Source organism: Pteropus vampyrus, unplaced genomic scaffold (genome assembly GCF_000151845.1).
Source record: "Pteropus vampyrus isolate Shadow unplaced genomic scaffold, Pvam_2.0 Scaffold116, whole genome shotgun sequence".
Classification (NCBI taxonomy): domain Eukaryota; kingdom Metazoa; phylum Chordata; class Mammalia; order Chiroptera; family Pteropodidae; genus Pteropus; species Pteropus vampyrus.
This window is the reverse complement of record NW_011888897.1, coordinates 1,408,370-1,425,678: the sequence shown is the minus strand read 5'-3', so window position 1 is coordinate 1,425,678 and position 17,309 is coordinate 1,408,370. Positions and strand designations below refer to the sequence as shown.

General features: G+C 31.3%; 1 protein-coding gene across 1 annotated transcript; it reads right to left on the bottom strand.

Annotated features, from left to right (window-relative positions):
• Positions 1 to 4,868: 4,868 nt before the first annotated feature.
• LOC105295927 (C-type lectin domain family 6 member A-like) lies at positions 4,869 to 17,103 on the bottom strand. Its single transcript, XM_011365786.2, has 6 exons — positions 16,979 to 17,103; positions 16,051 to 16,143; positions 15,658 to 15,759; positions 11,740 to 11,891; positions 6,269 to 6,384; positions 4,869 to 5,176 (listed from the first exon to the last, which is right to left on the bottom strand). The coding sequence occupies exons 1-6, from the start codon at positions 17,001 to 17,003 to the stop codon at positions 5,032 to 5,034; spliced, it is 633 nt and encodes a 210-aa protein (XP_011364088.1). The 5' UTR covers positions 17,004 to 17,103; the 3' UTR covers positions 4,869 to 5,031.
• Between the last annotated feature and the right edge of the window lie 206 nt (positions 17,104 to 17,309).

Below are 17,309 nucleotides of genomic sequence, written 5' to 3'. Positions count from 1 at the left end.
CCTACATCACCATCTTGAACCATGATATATGTTTTTCTTATCCTTTCAATTGCTTGTGTCTGAGTTATTTTTCTAATTTCACCTTTTCCAAACCTATTATTGTATTCTAATCTCTATTTCAGTACTAAAATCATCTGTTATAATTCTCACTTGTTTGTTTACTTACTTTATAGAACATTACACTTGGAATCAACATTAATTCCCAATCTTCCATTCTTGTTTTTACTTCTACTTTCCTATCAGAAACGGAAAAGAAAATCAGTTCTCACTTCCACTTTGAGGTCATTGTTTTAGAAACACTGTACGTGTACCCTCATAGTGAGAGGGCCTCTTATGTCTGTTTCCATGAAGTTTTTATCCAGGAAACCTGGATTTATTCAGAGAAGTTAGACCTTAGTCACTCTGAAGTTTTCTAGTCAGAAAATTCAAATGTAAAATCCACTTCAGAAGAAGTTGTATTGTTAAGGGCTAAAGTTCCCAAAGATTTAAAAGCTTTTTTCATTATATTGAGAAAAATACAAGCAAAAGTACATTTAAAAACAAAAGAATGTTAAGGGCTTCCCCAAATATGTTAAATTATTTGCTTGCTGTTTTACATGAAGTTTCACTATTTGATTACTATGTCACGTCATGCAAGTGAGAAGCATGTATAAGACATAAAGTAATTAGATTATATGCCATCGAAATATGAACAAGCATTTACATTCATCGCTAGTCTTCAAGGTAAAGTTTCTTTTTTCTTTTTTTAATTTTTTAAAAATTCACTTGATATAATTTACATAATTTCCAATTTTACATATTTGACCCCTTTTACCTCATCAACCTTCTCCATCTGCCCTCCCCTCTACTATCTGGTAACCACTAATCTATTGTCAATGTCCATGTGTCTCTGCTTATTTGTCCTGTTTGTTTGTTGATTTTAGGTTTATATCCCACATATAAGTGATATGTGGTTTTCATTTTTTCTGTCTGGCTTATATCGCATAGAATGATTATCTCAAGGTCCATCTATGTTGTCGCAAGGTAAATTTTCACTGGAAATTTGTGAAGTAAAAAATCTGTGAAGTAAATAATATCTTAGGAAGAAACATAAGTCATCTTATCCAGAAAGATGAGCAACATCATAATTTTGCAGATGTGTTTTAGAGTTTAAGGAAGGAAACAATAAATAACAATGAGATCCATGAATATTTTACTGTGTGGGATACACTTTCAAAAATAGAGACGAAAGCATGAGAAAAAAATGAAAAAAAAAATACAGAAGATGGAACGAGAGACACAGAAGATGATACAAAGTCTTAACATATATTTAAATGAAATGATAGAAAAAGAAGAAAAAGAGAATTAGAGAAATAATAGCTGAAGATTTTCTTAACACCAAAGATGTACATCAATCAACATGCTCAAGGAGCCCAAAGAATCCAAAGCAGAACAGAACAATAGGAAGAAAGAGGAGGAGAAAAGGGAAGAAGAGTTAGGAGGGGGATGAGGGAGGAACGTGAGAAGAAGAAAAGAAAGGAAAGAAAGGAAGGAATAAAAAAGGATGGAGGTCAAGAGGGAGGGCGGAAAGGAGGAAATCCATACCTAGACATATTATGATAAAACTGCAGGAAAGAAAGGACAAAAAGAATATCTTAAAAATGGTCAAAGGAAAAGGGAAATTACCTTCAAAGGATTAAAATTTAGTTAAATTGCTAATTTCTTAAGCACAATTATGAAAACCAGAAGATGTTGAATGATAATTTTGTTGAGCAGAAAGAAATTCATTACCAACATAGAATTCTATACCCAGCAAACATTATCTTCAAGAGTAAATATGAAATAAAAACATTTTCAGTAAAATAAACACTGAAAATATTTCCCATCAGAAGACCGATATAAATGAAAATATAAAGATTATTATATAGATAGAAGAAAAAATATTCCAGGTTTGAGGCTTGAGATGAAGGAATGAGTAAAGAGAAATTTAAAAGTTGTAAATATGTAGATAAATCTACACAGACATTGACTGTATAAAACAAGTAAAACAAAAATTTTAAGATATAAAGAATAAAGAAAATTATAATACATGACAAGAATAGATTACAAGTAGAGGAGTGGCAATGGAGTTAACATGTTTTAAGATTCTTACAGTATCCAGCAAAGCATCAGCTAACATTAGATTTGATAGGTCATTTGCTTCATGTTAGAATTTCTAGAGTAACCACTAATAAAATAGTAAAAACATATATAACTCCCAAAATAACAAAAGAAAAAAAGAACAATTTAAAAATAACTCATCTAAAAAAAGACAAAAAAGCAGGAGTGGGAAGGAATGTAGAACATGATGGGAAAAATGGAAACCACATAGTACAATGATAAATTTAAAAATCATAAAGAATTGCCATAAGTGTAAGTGCATTAATTTTGCCACCTAAAAAATGAGTTGTCAGATGGAATTTTTAAAAATTTAACTATATGTTGTTTACAAGAAGCACATCTAAAACAGAAGGGTCAAGAAAAGTCAAAAATAAAGGAAAGAAAAAGGAAATACCTCAGAACACTAACTTAAAGGAATTTGAGTATCTATTTTAATAACAAGAGGAAAACTAAGCCAAAGGCTTTGATAAAGTTAAAGAAAGTGATATCATAATAATATGGACTATAGATGCACAAGAACATTTTAATCATAATTTGAGAGTTATAATAGACTATCTTCTTGACATTAATATTTTATTTTGTTGTGGTTGATGTTTATTATATGAACACCACTGCCCAAAACAAAAAATAAAACTTTATCACATGCCTATATGCTCCTCCCAGTTCCGCTCCCTGCCTACCATTCAAGCATAACCATTATATTGATGTTTTGTGTTTATTAAGTTCTTGATTTGTTTTCACTTTTACCATATGTGTGCCTAAATAATATAAGTATACTATGCAGAAGGCCTCCTTCGTTAAAGTTATCCCCATGGAACAACTCCTCATTTTAATACCCACATTTCATAGATCTTAGTCTCTCTCAATAAAGCATTTATTGGATGATGTTTATAGAAAACTTGTAGATTTATGTACTTTTCAATGTGGTTGTACTGATATAAACTCAAATTAACAGTGTATAAGAGATCCTATTTAAATTGGGACAGCCACTGTAGAAAACAGTATGGAAATTCATCAAAAAATTAAAAATACATCTATCACAAGACTCAGCAATTCCACTTCCAGGTATCTATTCAAAATAAATCCAAAACACTAATTCAAAAAGAATATATGCAACCTTAAGTTTATTGCAGCATTATTTATAATCACCATGATATGGAAGCAATCTAAATGTCCATTGACAGATGAATGGATAAAGAAGATGTGGTACATATTTGAAATATTATTGGCCCATAAAAAAGAATGAAATCTTACTATTTGCAACAGCATGGATGGACTTAGAGGGTATTATGCTAAGTGAAATAAGTCAGACAAAGAAAGACAAATACAATATGATTTCACTTATATGTGGAATCTAAAAAACAAAATAAACGACCAAAAAAAAAAACAGAAGAAAATTCATCTCATAGATACAGAGAACAAACTGATAGTTGCCAAATGGAAGAGGGTAGGGGATAGGCAAAAAAGGTGAAAGGGATTAAGATAAGAAGTACAGATAAACATTTATAAAAATAGTCGTGGGGGTGTAAAGTACACCATAAAGAATATAGCTAATAACATTGTAATAACTACAGATGGTGCTAGATGGGTGCTAGACTTATTGGGGTGATCACTTTGTAAGATATAAAAATGTCTAATCACTAAATCGTATACCTGAAACTAATATAATATTGTACATCAACTATAATCGAAAAATAAATTTCGAAAAACAAGTAAATTAAAATAAATAAATTTCAAAACTAAAAAAAAAAATTTCTCTCTCAAAAAGAGAGATCCAAGATATTTCCTCCAACTCCTGGTATTTTGTTTTTCTTATTTTTTGTCATGTAAATGGATATGAAATGGTATATTATTACTGTTTTTACTTGCAGTTCTCAAATTATGAGTAAAGCTGAACATCTCTATAAAACATATTTATTGGATTATGTATTTCCTCTTTTGTAAAATGCTTTTCAAATATTTTGCCCATTTTTTGTCTTTCTAATTTATTTGTGACCATCATCTATATGTACTTGGCATCAACGCTGTTCGTTATAAGTATTTGAAATATTTTCTCCCATTCAACCTTAAAAATTTTCCTTTATTTTAATGAACACAAGTTCATAATTTTAATGTAGAATTATTTTTAATTATTTTCCTTCTTGGCACATATATTTTGTATCTTTTAAAAGAAATCCTGCTATGGTACCCCTCAGTAATTTTCATCTGCTATTCATGCCTTTATGTAATCCCCTTCTTCAGTATATCGGGTTTGGCCTATGTGACCAATGGAATGCACCAGAAGTTACTGTGTTTGACTTCTAAAGCTGGATCGTAAAAAACGTTGCTGCTTTCACTTGCTCTGTTGGATTACTTACTCCGGTGGAAGCCAGCCACCATATTGTGAGAACACTCAAGAAACCCTATGGAGAGTTCCCTAAGGTGAGGAACTAAGGCCTTTTAATAATAGCCAGTACCAAGTTGCCAGCCACAGGAGTGAGACATCTAGGAAGTAGATCCTAGTCCCAGTCACCATCTTGACCAGTCACCATCTTGACCAAAAGGATTTCTTAATGGCGTTTGAGGAAGATCGGTCATAATTTTCAATACATATGTCCTTATAAGTCTCCTAATAAACAAAATAGTACCATCTCTGGCACAGAGAGTGTTTACAAAAAGAAGTATGAAGGAAGTAAAGAAGGTGAGGCATAACAAATTAAAGAAAAAAGAAAAACAAGGAAGAGCTTGCTTTATCATTGGTGGAAAAAAGGAAACGATAAGAAGGATGATTGAAAGGAGAAGGGCATCTGGATGTTTCCGTGTACTATTATGGTAAGAATTATATAACAACTACAAGAGGAAATCATTTTATGACAGGTCTCAATTTTAAGGTGTCTATGAATAAAGTTTCACTCATAGATAAATCTTCTTCATCTCACATATTGAATTCCTTTTAGAATCACAGAAAACATCATTCCAGCCCCATCCTCTAGAACCCCAGAAAACAATTGAAGCACATTCTTCTGCAGAAAAATTGGGCTCACTCTCGTGCCACAATCTAAAAAGAAACAAAGGATAAAAACACTTCAATGAATGCATGGTGATTGATTATGAAGTATGTAGGGTTAGGGTTGAAGAGAATAGGTTTCAGGGTGAAAGAACATCCCAACGATTGCTTTCCTCTTCTCATACTGCCCTCCTCAAAAGCCCCAAGTGTGAATGCATACTTTTATAATTGCTCCTCTAACATTCTGGCAAAATTTTTATGAAATACAGTAACATTGGACCTTTTCCCTGGAATCTGATCTTTACTTCTTCCTATATACAGAGCCCTAATATGAGTTGTTAAACAATTCCTTTCTTAGTGTCATGTAATAAAGAGGCTGCCTCCTTCATTTGGGTACTTTTATCACCTTCCTAAATTCCTCCATTCTCATGGAGCCACCCTAAACAAGTGTCAGGGTGTTTGAGTCTGGACATTAGAATTTACCTTGCTTCCAAGGAATACAATCTGTGGTAGGGATGAGGGAGCAGGACTTCATTTTTGAAATTAAGAGAACTGATTTTGCTGCTGTCTTTTTTAGATCTTAATCACATAACTTAGTCTCAGGTATTAGATTCTTTGTTTATAAAAATAAAAATTATAATGAGGTCCTCAAATAGGTCACAAGATTGTATGAGAATCAATGAAATAATGTATAATTAAATTCTGTTTTTTTCCAAAGCCACAAATGATATAATAGTATTATTATATAATTATCCTATTAGAATTGAACATAGTCCTAACCCAAGTATTTTAAATCTTATTAATTAGAGAAAAAATTAATTGAAGTGTCTCCATATGTTTGGAGGCAGCAAACTGGAACAATTAAGAGCATGTCATCTTTGGAGTTAGATAGACATGGAGTTGAGATGCAGCTTCTCATCTTACTAGTTATGACCCTAGGAAAGTTGTTCCATTTTTCATTAGTAAAATGAGTTCTGAAAAAGAAGTTTTCATGAAGATTGAGTATGATAATGGATGTACTTAGAATCTATTATCATCAATATAATGGTTAGTATTAGCATTAATAGTTGTTGCTAACAAAATTTCCTTACATTTTCTATGTAAACAAAGCCCTGTGGTTCATTAATCTGAATCTGCACTCACCGGACATTTTCCTCATAATGTGTCTGATCAATCCATTGCCAGTTGTCATTCCCTTGTGGATCTGAGAGTCCCAGGAAATAAGATAATGATGTATTCAGATACTGGACAATGAAATTCTGCATAAAGAAAAAGAAGTCATAGGTGGAAATTTTTAGATTGAACAGAGTTAGGGTTCTTTATAGCTCTAAAGAAAAAAGAAAATGCAAGGTGTAAGGAACAGTCTCAGGACAGCGCGTTGGATAAGAGAACAGGCCAAAACACCAATATCATTACAGGAAGGCGGGAGTTATAACCCATGAATTCCCATCTCAGACAGAATTTTCTTCACTGAGAGACATAATTCTTTTAAAATATATGTGTCAGTTTTTGTGCTTCCAATAATTTTTTTAATTTTATAAGTTCAGATGTGTTCCATCTTATTTCTCATTTATCAGTGAAATTGTATTTAGGTTATCAAAATTCAAATTTGTTTTTCTACTCTCCTAAGTAGTACCTCTCCAAGAAGTGGTAAATTACTTGTAAATGTTAAACAATTTAGTATCACTAGATTTTAACTGTAGTGATTATTTCTTTGAAAATTATTAGTCTAATTTTTCCATCTGGGTCTCTATGTTATCTTTTTAATCTATCTAGATTGTTTTTCTGTAGGTAATTTTATTGAGATAAGGTGCAATTAATTTTGAATTAATTTAAATTGAACACGCAGGCTTAAGAATTTCTCATGTATTGTCTTGAGATTCTCTGACATAAAGGAAATATTCCAGTGGAGGGAGGCTGCTTCTCAGCCAACGGTATTACACAATACACAAATTTCCCTGACATTAATTTTTGTATGCTGCTCATCATGGAATAGTAATGTTATCGGCCAAAGCATTTTATATATTTCAATAATTTTAAAAAGCAAACACCTATCTCCCTTTTTAGTATTACTATAACAGCTTAAGTATACCTGTAGCTTGATATTGAAGAGTTTTAAAAGAAGAGAATCAGTTTTTGTTCCCAAATATTCTAATTAATTTTAGAGAACAAGAATATGTACATTTTTGATGTAATGTTTTTGTGATTAAAAAGTAGTTACAGGTAATGTTTATAATATGCGAGACATACTAATTTCCTATGATAATTACAACAGTCCCAGTCTTCTGAAGACGAAACATCTATGTAGGGAGCCACAGGTTTTCCAGACTTCTAAATGTATCATTTCATTGCACATTTAAGCTATCAGAACGGATGATCTCCCACAAAAAAAAGTATAAGATGCATTCAGTTGACAAATTTCTTGTTTAATGAAACAGTTATAATGGAATTATGTTCGTACGTTGCTTGCTCCAGTGAAATATGCATGTGTATGTCGGGGTAAATTAGATGGCAAGTAAGTTTAAAATGGCGTCCTTTTGCAAAGAGCTCAGACTTCTAACTAACTATTATAAAATGAGTTGGTACTCATGCCCAAAATTGGTATTACTTGAGTTTTTACTAAAACAGTGTTAGTGATTTCTTTTGTTTAAAACAATTTGTAATCACAAACATTGCTGTCTCTCAGATATTTGACATTTTTGCTTCAGCTTAGACACCTGTTGTGTGAACACATTAACCTAAGCAGAAAAAATCATTTCTATGCCTCTATTCCAGTGAATAGAACAAGTTTCAGATAAAAGGGGCATTTAAAAAAAAGACTAATTTTGAAGACTTCTAAAAAGACAAGAAACATTATAGCCTAAAGCACTTACCCAGAAGATATTTATAGTGTATCTTAATTCCAAAGTACCTTATTATTAAAAGCAAACGTCTTTTACTTCAAATTATTTTATTTTTCATTGATGTATGTAACTCTGGGCTTTTTGTCAAAATTAACATCTAATGAAAAAATGGCTTTGTTTATTGAGATTCAAATGATGCAATGATTTCAATTAAAGTCAATACTTTTAGAAATATAGTGTATGTGTTCCTGGAGTTTTGAAATAGTATATTAGTAATTTTAGGGGATTAATATTCGTTTTAGAGGCTGAGAAAGGAGAAAAGAGAAAATAAAAAATAATTTGAATGCAATTTCTAAGTTTTCTATTTATAACTCCGAATTTTGCAATGTGCGCTGAAGTCAAATGAAGAGTTATTCCATTGTTTTGTGTAAAAAATATGCTATGGAGAACTCCAGGGAAAACAGAGTGCTTTGTAATAGATCCTGAAAAATACTTTTTTTTTTTTTTTTAAAAGGCAATGTTTTCTACTGAGCTTTATTAAATGCTGAGGATACTACTTGCAATATTCTATGTGGGCCTTTATAAACTTTTGTTTTACTAGAATATAAATTAACACTGTCAAAATAGATATTCTTCAAATATAGATGACTTTTTTGAGATGTTTATGTCTACTAGATGATACCTTAAAATTAACACAACTATATTTGACAAGGGAGCCAAGAATACTCACTGGGGAAAGGATAGTCTCTTCAATAAATGGTTTTGGGGAAACTAGACAGTCACATGCAAAAGAATGAAAGTGGATCACTATCTTACATCACCCTCAAATATTAACTTGAAATGGTTTAAAGACACATGTAAGACTCTAAAACTGTAAAACTCCTAAAATAAAACATCGAGGTAAAACTCTTTGAATTTGGTCTTTGCAATAATTTTTGGATATGACACTAAAAGCACAGACAACAAAAGCAAAAATAAACAAGTAGTACTACGACAAGCTAAAAGGCCCTCCACAATAAAAGAAACAGTTAACAAAATGAAAATGTGACCTACAGAACAAAAGAAAATATTTGTAAACCAGTTTCCAGGTAAGGGGTTAGTATCCAAAATATATAAGAAACTTATACAATTCAACAACAAAAAAATAAATAGATAAATAAATAAAACATAAGAAAATAAATAAAACATAAAAAAAATAATTTGATTAAGAAATAGGCAAAGGACATAAACAGACATTCCCCCCCAAAACCATATAAATAAACAATAAGTATATGAAAAGATGTTCAACATTACTAATCATTAAAGAAATGCAAATCAAAACCACAATAAGATATCACCTCACAACTATTAGGATGGCTAACATCAAAAGAAAAGAGATAATAAATGTTGTAGATGTGTAGAAATGACACCCATGTATACTATTGATGAGAATGTAAATAGGTGTAGCCACTATGAAAAATGCTATGGAAGTTACTCAATAAATTTTAAATAAAACTTCTATGTGATCCAGCAATCTCACTTCTTGGTATACATTGAAGGAAATGAAATCACTATCTTGAAGAGATATTTATACCCCCTTGTTCATTGCAGCATTATTTACAATAGCCAAATATGGAAAAAACTTAAGTGTCCATAGATGGATGAATAGATCAAGCAAATTCAATGTACGTATATAATGTAATATTATTCAGCCATTAAAAAAAGAGGAAATGTGCTATTTGCAACAACATGTTGAATTTAGAGATTATGCTAAGTGAAATAAATCATACAGAGAAAAACAAATACTATATGATCTCACTTATACATGGAATCTCAAAAAACCAAACTCATGTAAACAGGGACTAGAATGCTAATCCAGGTGCTGGGAGTAGGGGACATGGGGAGATGTTAGTCAAAGAGTACCAACTTCCAGTTATAAGGTGAATAAGTTTTGGGGATCTAATGTACAGCATGTTGACTATAGTTAACAATCCTGTATTATATACTTCAAAGTTGATAACAGAGTAGATATTAAATGTTCTCACAACAACAAAAAAGGTAATTATGTGAATTCATAGATATTATTAACTTTTTGTGTTAATGATTTTGCAATATATATGTGTATCAAATCAGTACATTGTATACCTTAAATTTATGCATCATTATATGTTAATCATATCTCTTTAAAGCTGGAAAGAAAGCTGTTAGAACTAATAAATTTAACAAAGTTATAGGACACAAAATCAATATACAAAAATCTGAAAAGAAAATTAAGAAAGCAATTTTATTTACAATAGTATCAACAGAATAAGATATTTAAAAATAAACTTAACCAAGAAAGTTAAAAGCTTGTAATCTTAAAACTACAAAACATTTTTGAAAGATAACACAAATAAATGGGAAGACATCCCACGTTCATGCACGGGAAGACTTAATATTGTTAAAATGTCCATACTAATGAAAACAATCTACAGATTCAATGCTATTCCTATCAAAAACATAATGGAAAATCTTTATAACATTGGATTTGGCAATAATTTCTTGGATATGATGCCAAAAGCGCAGGCAACAAAGAAAAAATCAAAAAATATAACTGTTTTGAACTTAAACTGTGTATCAAAGGAAATAATTAACAGAGTGAAAAGACAATGCATAGAAAGGAAGAAGACACCAGCAAATCATATCTCTAAGGGGTTAATATCTAGAATATATAAAAACTCCTACAACTCAATAAAAACAATCCCAATTTTAAAAAATGGGCAAAGAACTTGAATATTCTATAATTATGTATAGTAATAGATATTTAATTGACTTATCTTGGTGATCATTTCACTATATATAAATATTGAATTATTATGTTATACATCCGAAACTAATATAATGTTATGTGTCAATTATACCTCAATAAAAACTATAATAATTTTCTAAATGGGCAAAGGACTTGAATAGATGTTTCTCCAAAAGTATACAAATGATCAACAACTATATGAAAAGATGCTTAATATTGCTAATCATTAGATAAATGCAAATCAAAATCATAATGAAATATCACCTCACACCCATTAGGATGGTCACTATCAAATGAAAAAAAAGAAAATAACAAATATTGTCAAAGATTTAGAGAAACCCTGTGCACTCTCTAAAGAGTGTAAAATCCAATGCAATATATATATGCCTTACTGTTGAATTGTACATCTGAAGCTGGATTTCGTTAACCAATGTCATCATAATAAAAATAAATAAATAAGTTAAAAAAAAAGTGTAATATAGTTCAGCCACTAGGTAAAACAATTGATGGTTCCTCAAAAAATGAAAATTAGAATTATTGTATGATCCAACAATCTCACTTCTAGGTATGTATCCTAAATAACAGAAAGCAAGATCTCAAGGAGATATTTACACACCCATGTTCATTGCAGCATTATTCACAATAGCCAAGAAGTGGAGGCATCCCAAATATCCATCAATGCATGAATGGATAAGTAATATGTGGCCTATAACAAAAAGACAAATTCTACTTATATGAGGTATCTAACGTAGTCAAACTCAAGAAAACAGAAAATAGAAGGGTGGTTTCAAGGGGCTGGAGAGAGGGGGAAAATGGCAGTTGTTCAATAGATATAGAGTTTCACTTTTACAATGAAAAAACTAGAAATTTTTTTTGCTACAATACAAATATAGTTAACATTACTGAACTGTACACTTAAAAACAGTTAAGATGATAATTTTTGTTATTTTTTCCCACAATTAAATTTTTTTCTAAAAAATGAAAAATAAGGAAAATAAAAGTACCTGCTCCGCTTTTGTGTTGATCACAACCAAATGAGCCCCCATCCTAACACAGTTCTGCTCACTCTTAGTCCAAAAATTCTGTTCAGTAGAAACGAAGTAGCAGCTGGAACCAAAAGACTTCCAAGTACTTGGGCAACATCCCCAGACCTTTTCTATGTTACAGGAAAGAGAAGGGTGAGTGCAAGATGAGATAAATAAGACTGAAGAGGTATGTTCTATGCACATAAAATTTCAAGGATCTGAGGTTCTTTTCTAGAGATGGGCTTCTTAATTCATGTATTTATTGTTTCCTAAATTATATAACTTGGGGCCATAAAATTATTTTTAAATAAACATTTTTAACATTAAGTCCTCAATATCCACTAAGGTTTACCTGCGGAATTCCTCTGGATTTCTTTTTCTTTTCTTTTTTTTTTTTTTTTGGCCAAAAATGACTATCATTTATTTTTGTTCTTCATATTTCTTATATATTAGCTGCAGTTACAAATGGCTAACAAAAGTTAATCTGGAATGTCAGTTCTACTTAATAATCTTGGGCAAGCCACAGAGCTCTAAGTTTTTAAAATGAAGATGATAATTCCCCACAGGGTGGTAATGAGAATTAGAATTATGCCTTATTAGAACTCTGGCTCCACCAGTTATTATGTAAGCCTTTGGGAAAATTATACAACCTTCCTGAGCCTCAGTTAGTTCATCTTTAAAATGGAAATAATAATAGTACCAACCTCAAAGGGAAAATAATTCACATGATATGTGTAAGGCACTTTAAAAGGTGCTTAACATGAACTAAGTGCTCATAAATGTTACCTGTTACTATTTTTTAACACAGTATCAAGCATATAAGAGTTTTAAAAATTATCATTTCTCTCTCCTTTCCCCTTAGAAACATCAGTTTGCAACTCTCCTAGAATTAAAAAAATCTCTAGTTAACCATATTTATAACCAATAACAACTTTTGGTTGTATATATACAAATACATGTTTATATATAATTTGAGCACAGATATGTGCATACCTAAATAATAAATTGTTTTTGACTTGTTGAGTTTTAAATGTTTTACAAAGTATGATATATATGGTCTTCTTGGGCTTAATTTTTCATTGCACATTGCTAGGATTCATTAGTGTTGTTATATGTAGCCTTATTTTAGTCATTTTAAATGCTATTACATCATTACATATTAAATGATGAGAAACAACCTATAAAGTTATTCTTCCTTCTATAATATTATCAAATGAAAAAAAATAGACTATATCTATATCATGTTAATATTGGCCACTTTTAGAATTTATCTTAATTATACATCCTGGTCATTATTAAAAGTTGATTTTTTGTAATACATTTACAAAGTGTGTATTAACATATTATTTTAATTTTAAAAGCCAATTGAGTTATATATGGCAAACATTTTTCATATGTTGAATATTATAAATCTCCAGCTCCAAGGCTGACAAAAATATTGAAAGTTGTGATGAATAGAAGCATTTGTCAAAAAGATATACTGACATTAATAATATCTTAGTTTCTCAATTGTGCTGAGAATAATGAGCTGGTCAAGGTGTTTTGTAAGTATAAAAATATATATAATTAACTGTCATATGATAATACTTATAAAATCCTTTTTTTGGTATAATTGCCAGAAATTGAGGAAGCAAATGGTTATTGACTTAGAAATAACAAGACTTTTGCAAATTATTCCATTTATTATTGTATATATTCAACAACCGTGAAGAATCATCTACTCAAATTCTCAATTAATAGATCATTAGAAATAAGTTTTGATACTAGAACACTATGATTTTTGGCAAATAACTCTAAAAATATTGGATGACATTCGAACCGAGTATTTTCTATTCCTATAAATTTATTTAAATAAGTAAGGTTTATCAGATTGTGTTGTTAAAGTGAAAAATAAGTCTAGAATTGATGAATTTCAAACTCAGTCTAGTAATAATATTATTCAATTGTAGGTACATCTGATTGCATTTTTTAAAAAGTCCTATTCATCTTCGAGAGATGGGCTTCCAATAGTTTATTAGAAATAATTTATCAAAATTTATAATAAATTTGTAATGTCTGTAGTATTGTATTCTGACTATTGTAATGTCAATCCAGAAGAAATTTTATAACACTTAAAGCTTACTGTTTTGTAGGAAATAAAAATATTAGACATATTCTTACTTATTTTATTACAGACATATTTTGGCAGATGGGGGAAATGCTATGTAAATATTGTCCAAGGGAGGAAAAGAGTGATATAAAACATGTGACTGTTAAATAATACATGTTTTTCTTTTATTTTATAAGCATGATGGGAGTAGATGTAACACTTTGTGATGGTATTTAGACACCAGTAGATACATTTTAAAAAGTTTTGTTTTTATATTTAATATTTACAATGTCCTAGAAATTAAAGCTTTTGCTTTTATTACATAATGAAAAATTTTAGATGTCAAATTAAATTATATAAGAGGAATATAGTTTTCAAAAATCTTTCTGGGGGGTTGGCAAGCAAAAGAAGTCAAAGACCACACGTGTAAGCAGAGCACAGGGTTATTGAAGAAACTGTTACATTATCATGCTTCTAAATGTCTCAAAAGCTATGACCTGGACTGAGTAGGAAAACAAATTGAAGAAAATACAATGTGGATTTCAATTATTTAACTTTAATCAAAATGGAAATTTTGTGTTTGGACTTTTATTTTTCCTTTTCATTGTAATAATAATTTGAAATGATATTGTTAAAATCTGAGAACTTTTATTTGTTGATATGGTATTATATAAAATAATTTTATCATATAAGCTTACCTGTAACTTGAATTAATTGTATTGAACAGCCTGGTTGACTGCAATGTTAGGTTGGATATATTTAGAGAGTAAATTTGCAGTCTCTTATGCTAGGTGGATGTGGGATTAATTTAATTAAATCTATCTCTGTCTCATTCATTTCAGAGCATTCTGATAGCTAAGGCTAAATGTGCCATTGCTGCTTCTAGGTAGGTAGTCTTTACGACTCTAATTATTGTTATAGGAGTGTCTTCAAAAGATGGGAGGGAGAAGATACTGATGGAATTATTTTTTTCTCCCCAGAAAAGCCAGCTCTACAATTGTTTGACGAAAAAAACCCCCAATGTGACCAGAAAACCATATCAGAAAGAGTAAAGAAAATCATCCCTCACCATCCCTTCATGCACCACATTCTTGCCAAATGCCCTAAAAGGAAAAATCCCGACATCTCATAGAAATACAAATAAACTTCTGTCCTCTCTTTACCTCTCATAAAGCAGGGAAGTGAATTATTTAGTTCTTGAAATACCAAGAGTCTAATATCTATTTGTATATATCTTTACTTGGAAGGTGTAAGGCCATAAAGACCCCGACAAACATGCACTTTGCCTTTCTTTGGCATTTCTCACTAGACTAGGCATTTCTCACTAGACATAGTGCAAGGCAAATTGTGATTCTGAATTCAACTTCCCAACTCACTACATACGAAGGTAACAGGACTACATTTTAAAGTGAGGGCAGTCTCATCCGAGCCATGTTCCAGCATCCAAAATGACTGGTAATAAAGTTGATACTTGGGGTGGAGAAGGGTGTTATTAACTAGGAAACTTAGATTTAAAAAAAAAGAAGAGAGAGAATTTTATCCAAATGATAAGGATCAGAATAATTTGAAACCAGAACTTTTATGTGGTGTATGTTGGCAGCATTTATTGAGATCAAGAAGTCTGGAGGAGGAATTTTTTTAAGGATAAATCTGGAGCCTGATATGAGCATATAAATTTAGAGATATTTTAAAGATATCCATGCAGAGATTATATTTTAAAACAACAAGAAGAAGAAACCAAACTTGAGCTCAACCCCAACCTCTCTCTGAGAAAAGAGAAAGTCTGGTTAAGAATTATAACACCTTACCTGTTACCCCTGGCCCTTCACTGAAGCAGGTTAGACTTGAATGATATGTGTGTAGTTCAGACAGCCTTTTGTCAGCTTTGCCATATGTAAAATGATAAGTCACTGTGAAGGAAGAAGAGAGACTAGCATCCATTCATTCTTTTGCTATAAAGTGTTATGCTCTATAAATCTATGCAAAGCAAGCTTTCCTCCAACTTCCAACTTTTCCTCTATGCAAGTCCAATGAAGACCATGTTGAATTACTGCTTATTTGTGTTCATTTATCAAAAAAACATGGCATTCCAAGTAGGAGCTAACACATTAACGGTGTAAAGGAGAGCATACCCTAGGGAATCCTCATAGACTAAAATAGAGAAAGGTATAAAGAGAGTGGCACCTCAGTGCACAACTTACCCACACAGTTTATAATGAAACAAGTGCTGAGGAGTGCTATGGAAATCACAGCAACAGACCAGAGCCTCACTTGGGAGCACCATACTGTTTTCTCTGTCAGAACAGCAAGACAAATGCAGTTACCAGGGGGCTAGGAAGTCAGAGTTCCTAAGAAGCTTAGAGCAATGAAGAAACCAGATGAAGAATCTCAGATTAATTAAAAACCTAAAACAAGAAGAGAGCTTAGAAACTCCTTCAGAATAAATGGCCGGGCAGTGGCTCTGAAATCCTAATCAATTTGGGCAAAACTCATTCTCAGCTGTCATTTCCCCTTTCTTTTACTTTCTTCTTAAATAATACACTCATCCATGGATTCCTCACCTTTCTTAAAACGTCATTTTTGTCTTCTACTTCTCATACCACTGTATTAATATTTGGTTTCTGATTCTTTCAAGTACTAGCTCTGGGGAATAATAATTCTTCTTCTTCTTCTTCTTCTTCTTCTTCTTCTTCTTCTTCTTCTTCTTCTTCTTCTTCTTCTTCTTCTTCTTCTTCTTCTTCTTCTTTTGCTTATTTATTTATTTATTTTAATATTTTATTATTTTATATTTTTGCCCCTCCCCCCTCCCCTCTGGTAACCACTAGTCCATTGTCCATATCCATGAGTCTCTGTTTGTTTGTCCCGTTCATTTGTTGCTTTTAGGTTTATATCTCACATATAAGTGATATCATGTGATTTTCAACCTTTTCTGTCTGGCTTATTTTGCTTAGTGTAATTATTTCAAGGTCCATTTGGGGAATTTTTCTTTTTTAAAAATTTCTCATGACTGCTATAGTGGTCCAATCTCTATCCCTTCAGTCTGTCCATTGTTTATCTCTTCTTTCCAGAGGACTTATCTCACCATACACTTCTACTTTTCTCCCCAGGATTAAGAAAAGGAATGCCTACCTTGACGTTGCCCTTCGTGCACCATTATGTGAATCAGTGGACTCCTTGTGTTTAGAAGGTTTAGGAGTCTCTTGTGCTTCTCTCACTGAAGGCGTAACCCAGAGCCCTGGCTTCATTCAGATAGGTCAGAGACCAGAGACAAACAGCTGAGCACTCTGATGAGGTTAAGAGACTTCCACTATAAAGTGTACCTCAAAAAAAAGAAGTTGTGGTTTTGCCTAAAGTTTCCAGTGATTTAAAAGTATCAGGAAAAAAAAAAAGAGGAAATTGAGAAACACAGCCAAAACTTCATGAAAAATTTGACAAAAATGTTCAGATCATTTGTTCGGTT

What these genes read in the sequence shown, in the direction of transcription:
- LOC105295927 (XM_011365786.2), bottom strand. Translation starts at nt 17,003, where the DNA reads ATGGTGCACGAAGGGCAACGTCAAG. An exon ending in TGAAGGGCCAGGGGTAACAG is followed by an intron (nt 11,892 to 15,657) that starts GTAAGGTGTTAT and finishes CCTGTAACATAG; the next exon opens with AAAAGGTCTGGGGATGTTGC. An exon ending in CATTATGAGGAAAATGTCCG is followed by an intron (nt 5,177 to 6,268) that starts GTGAGTGCAGAT and finishes GTTTCTTTTTAG; the next exon opens with ATTGTGGCACGAGAGTGAGC.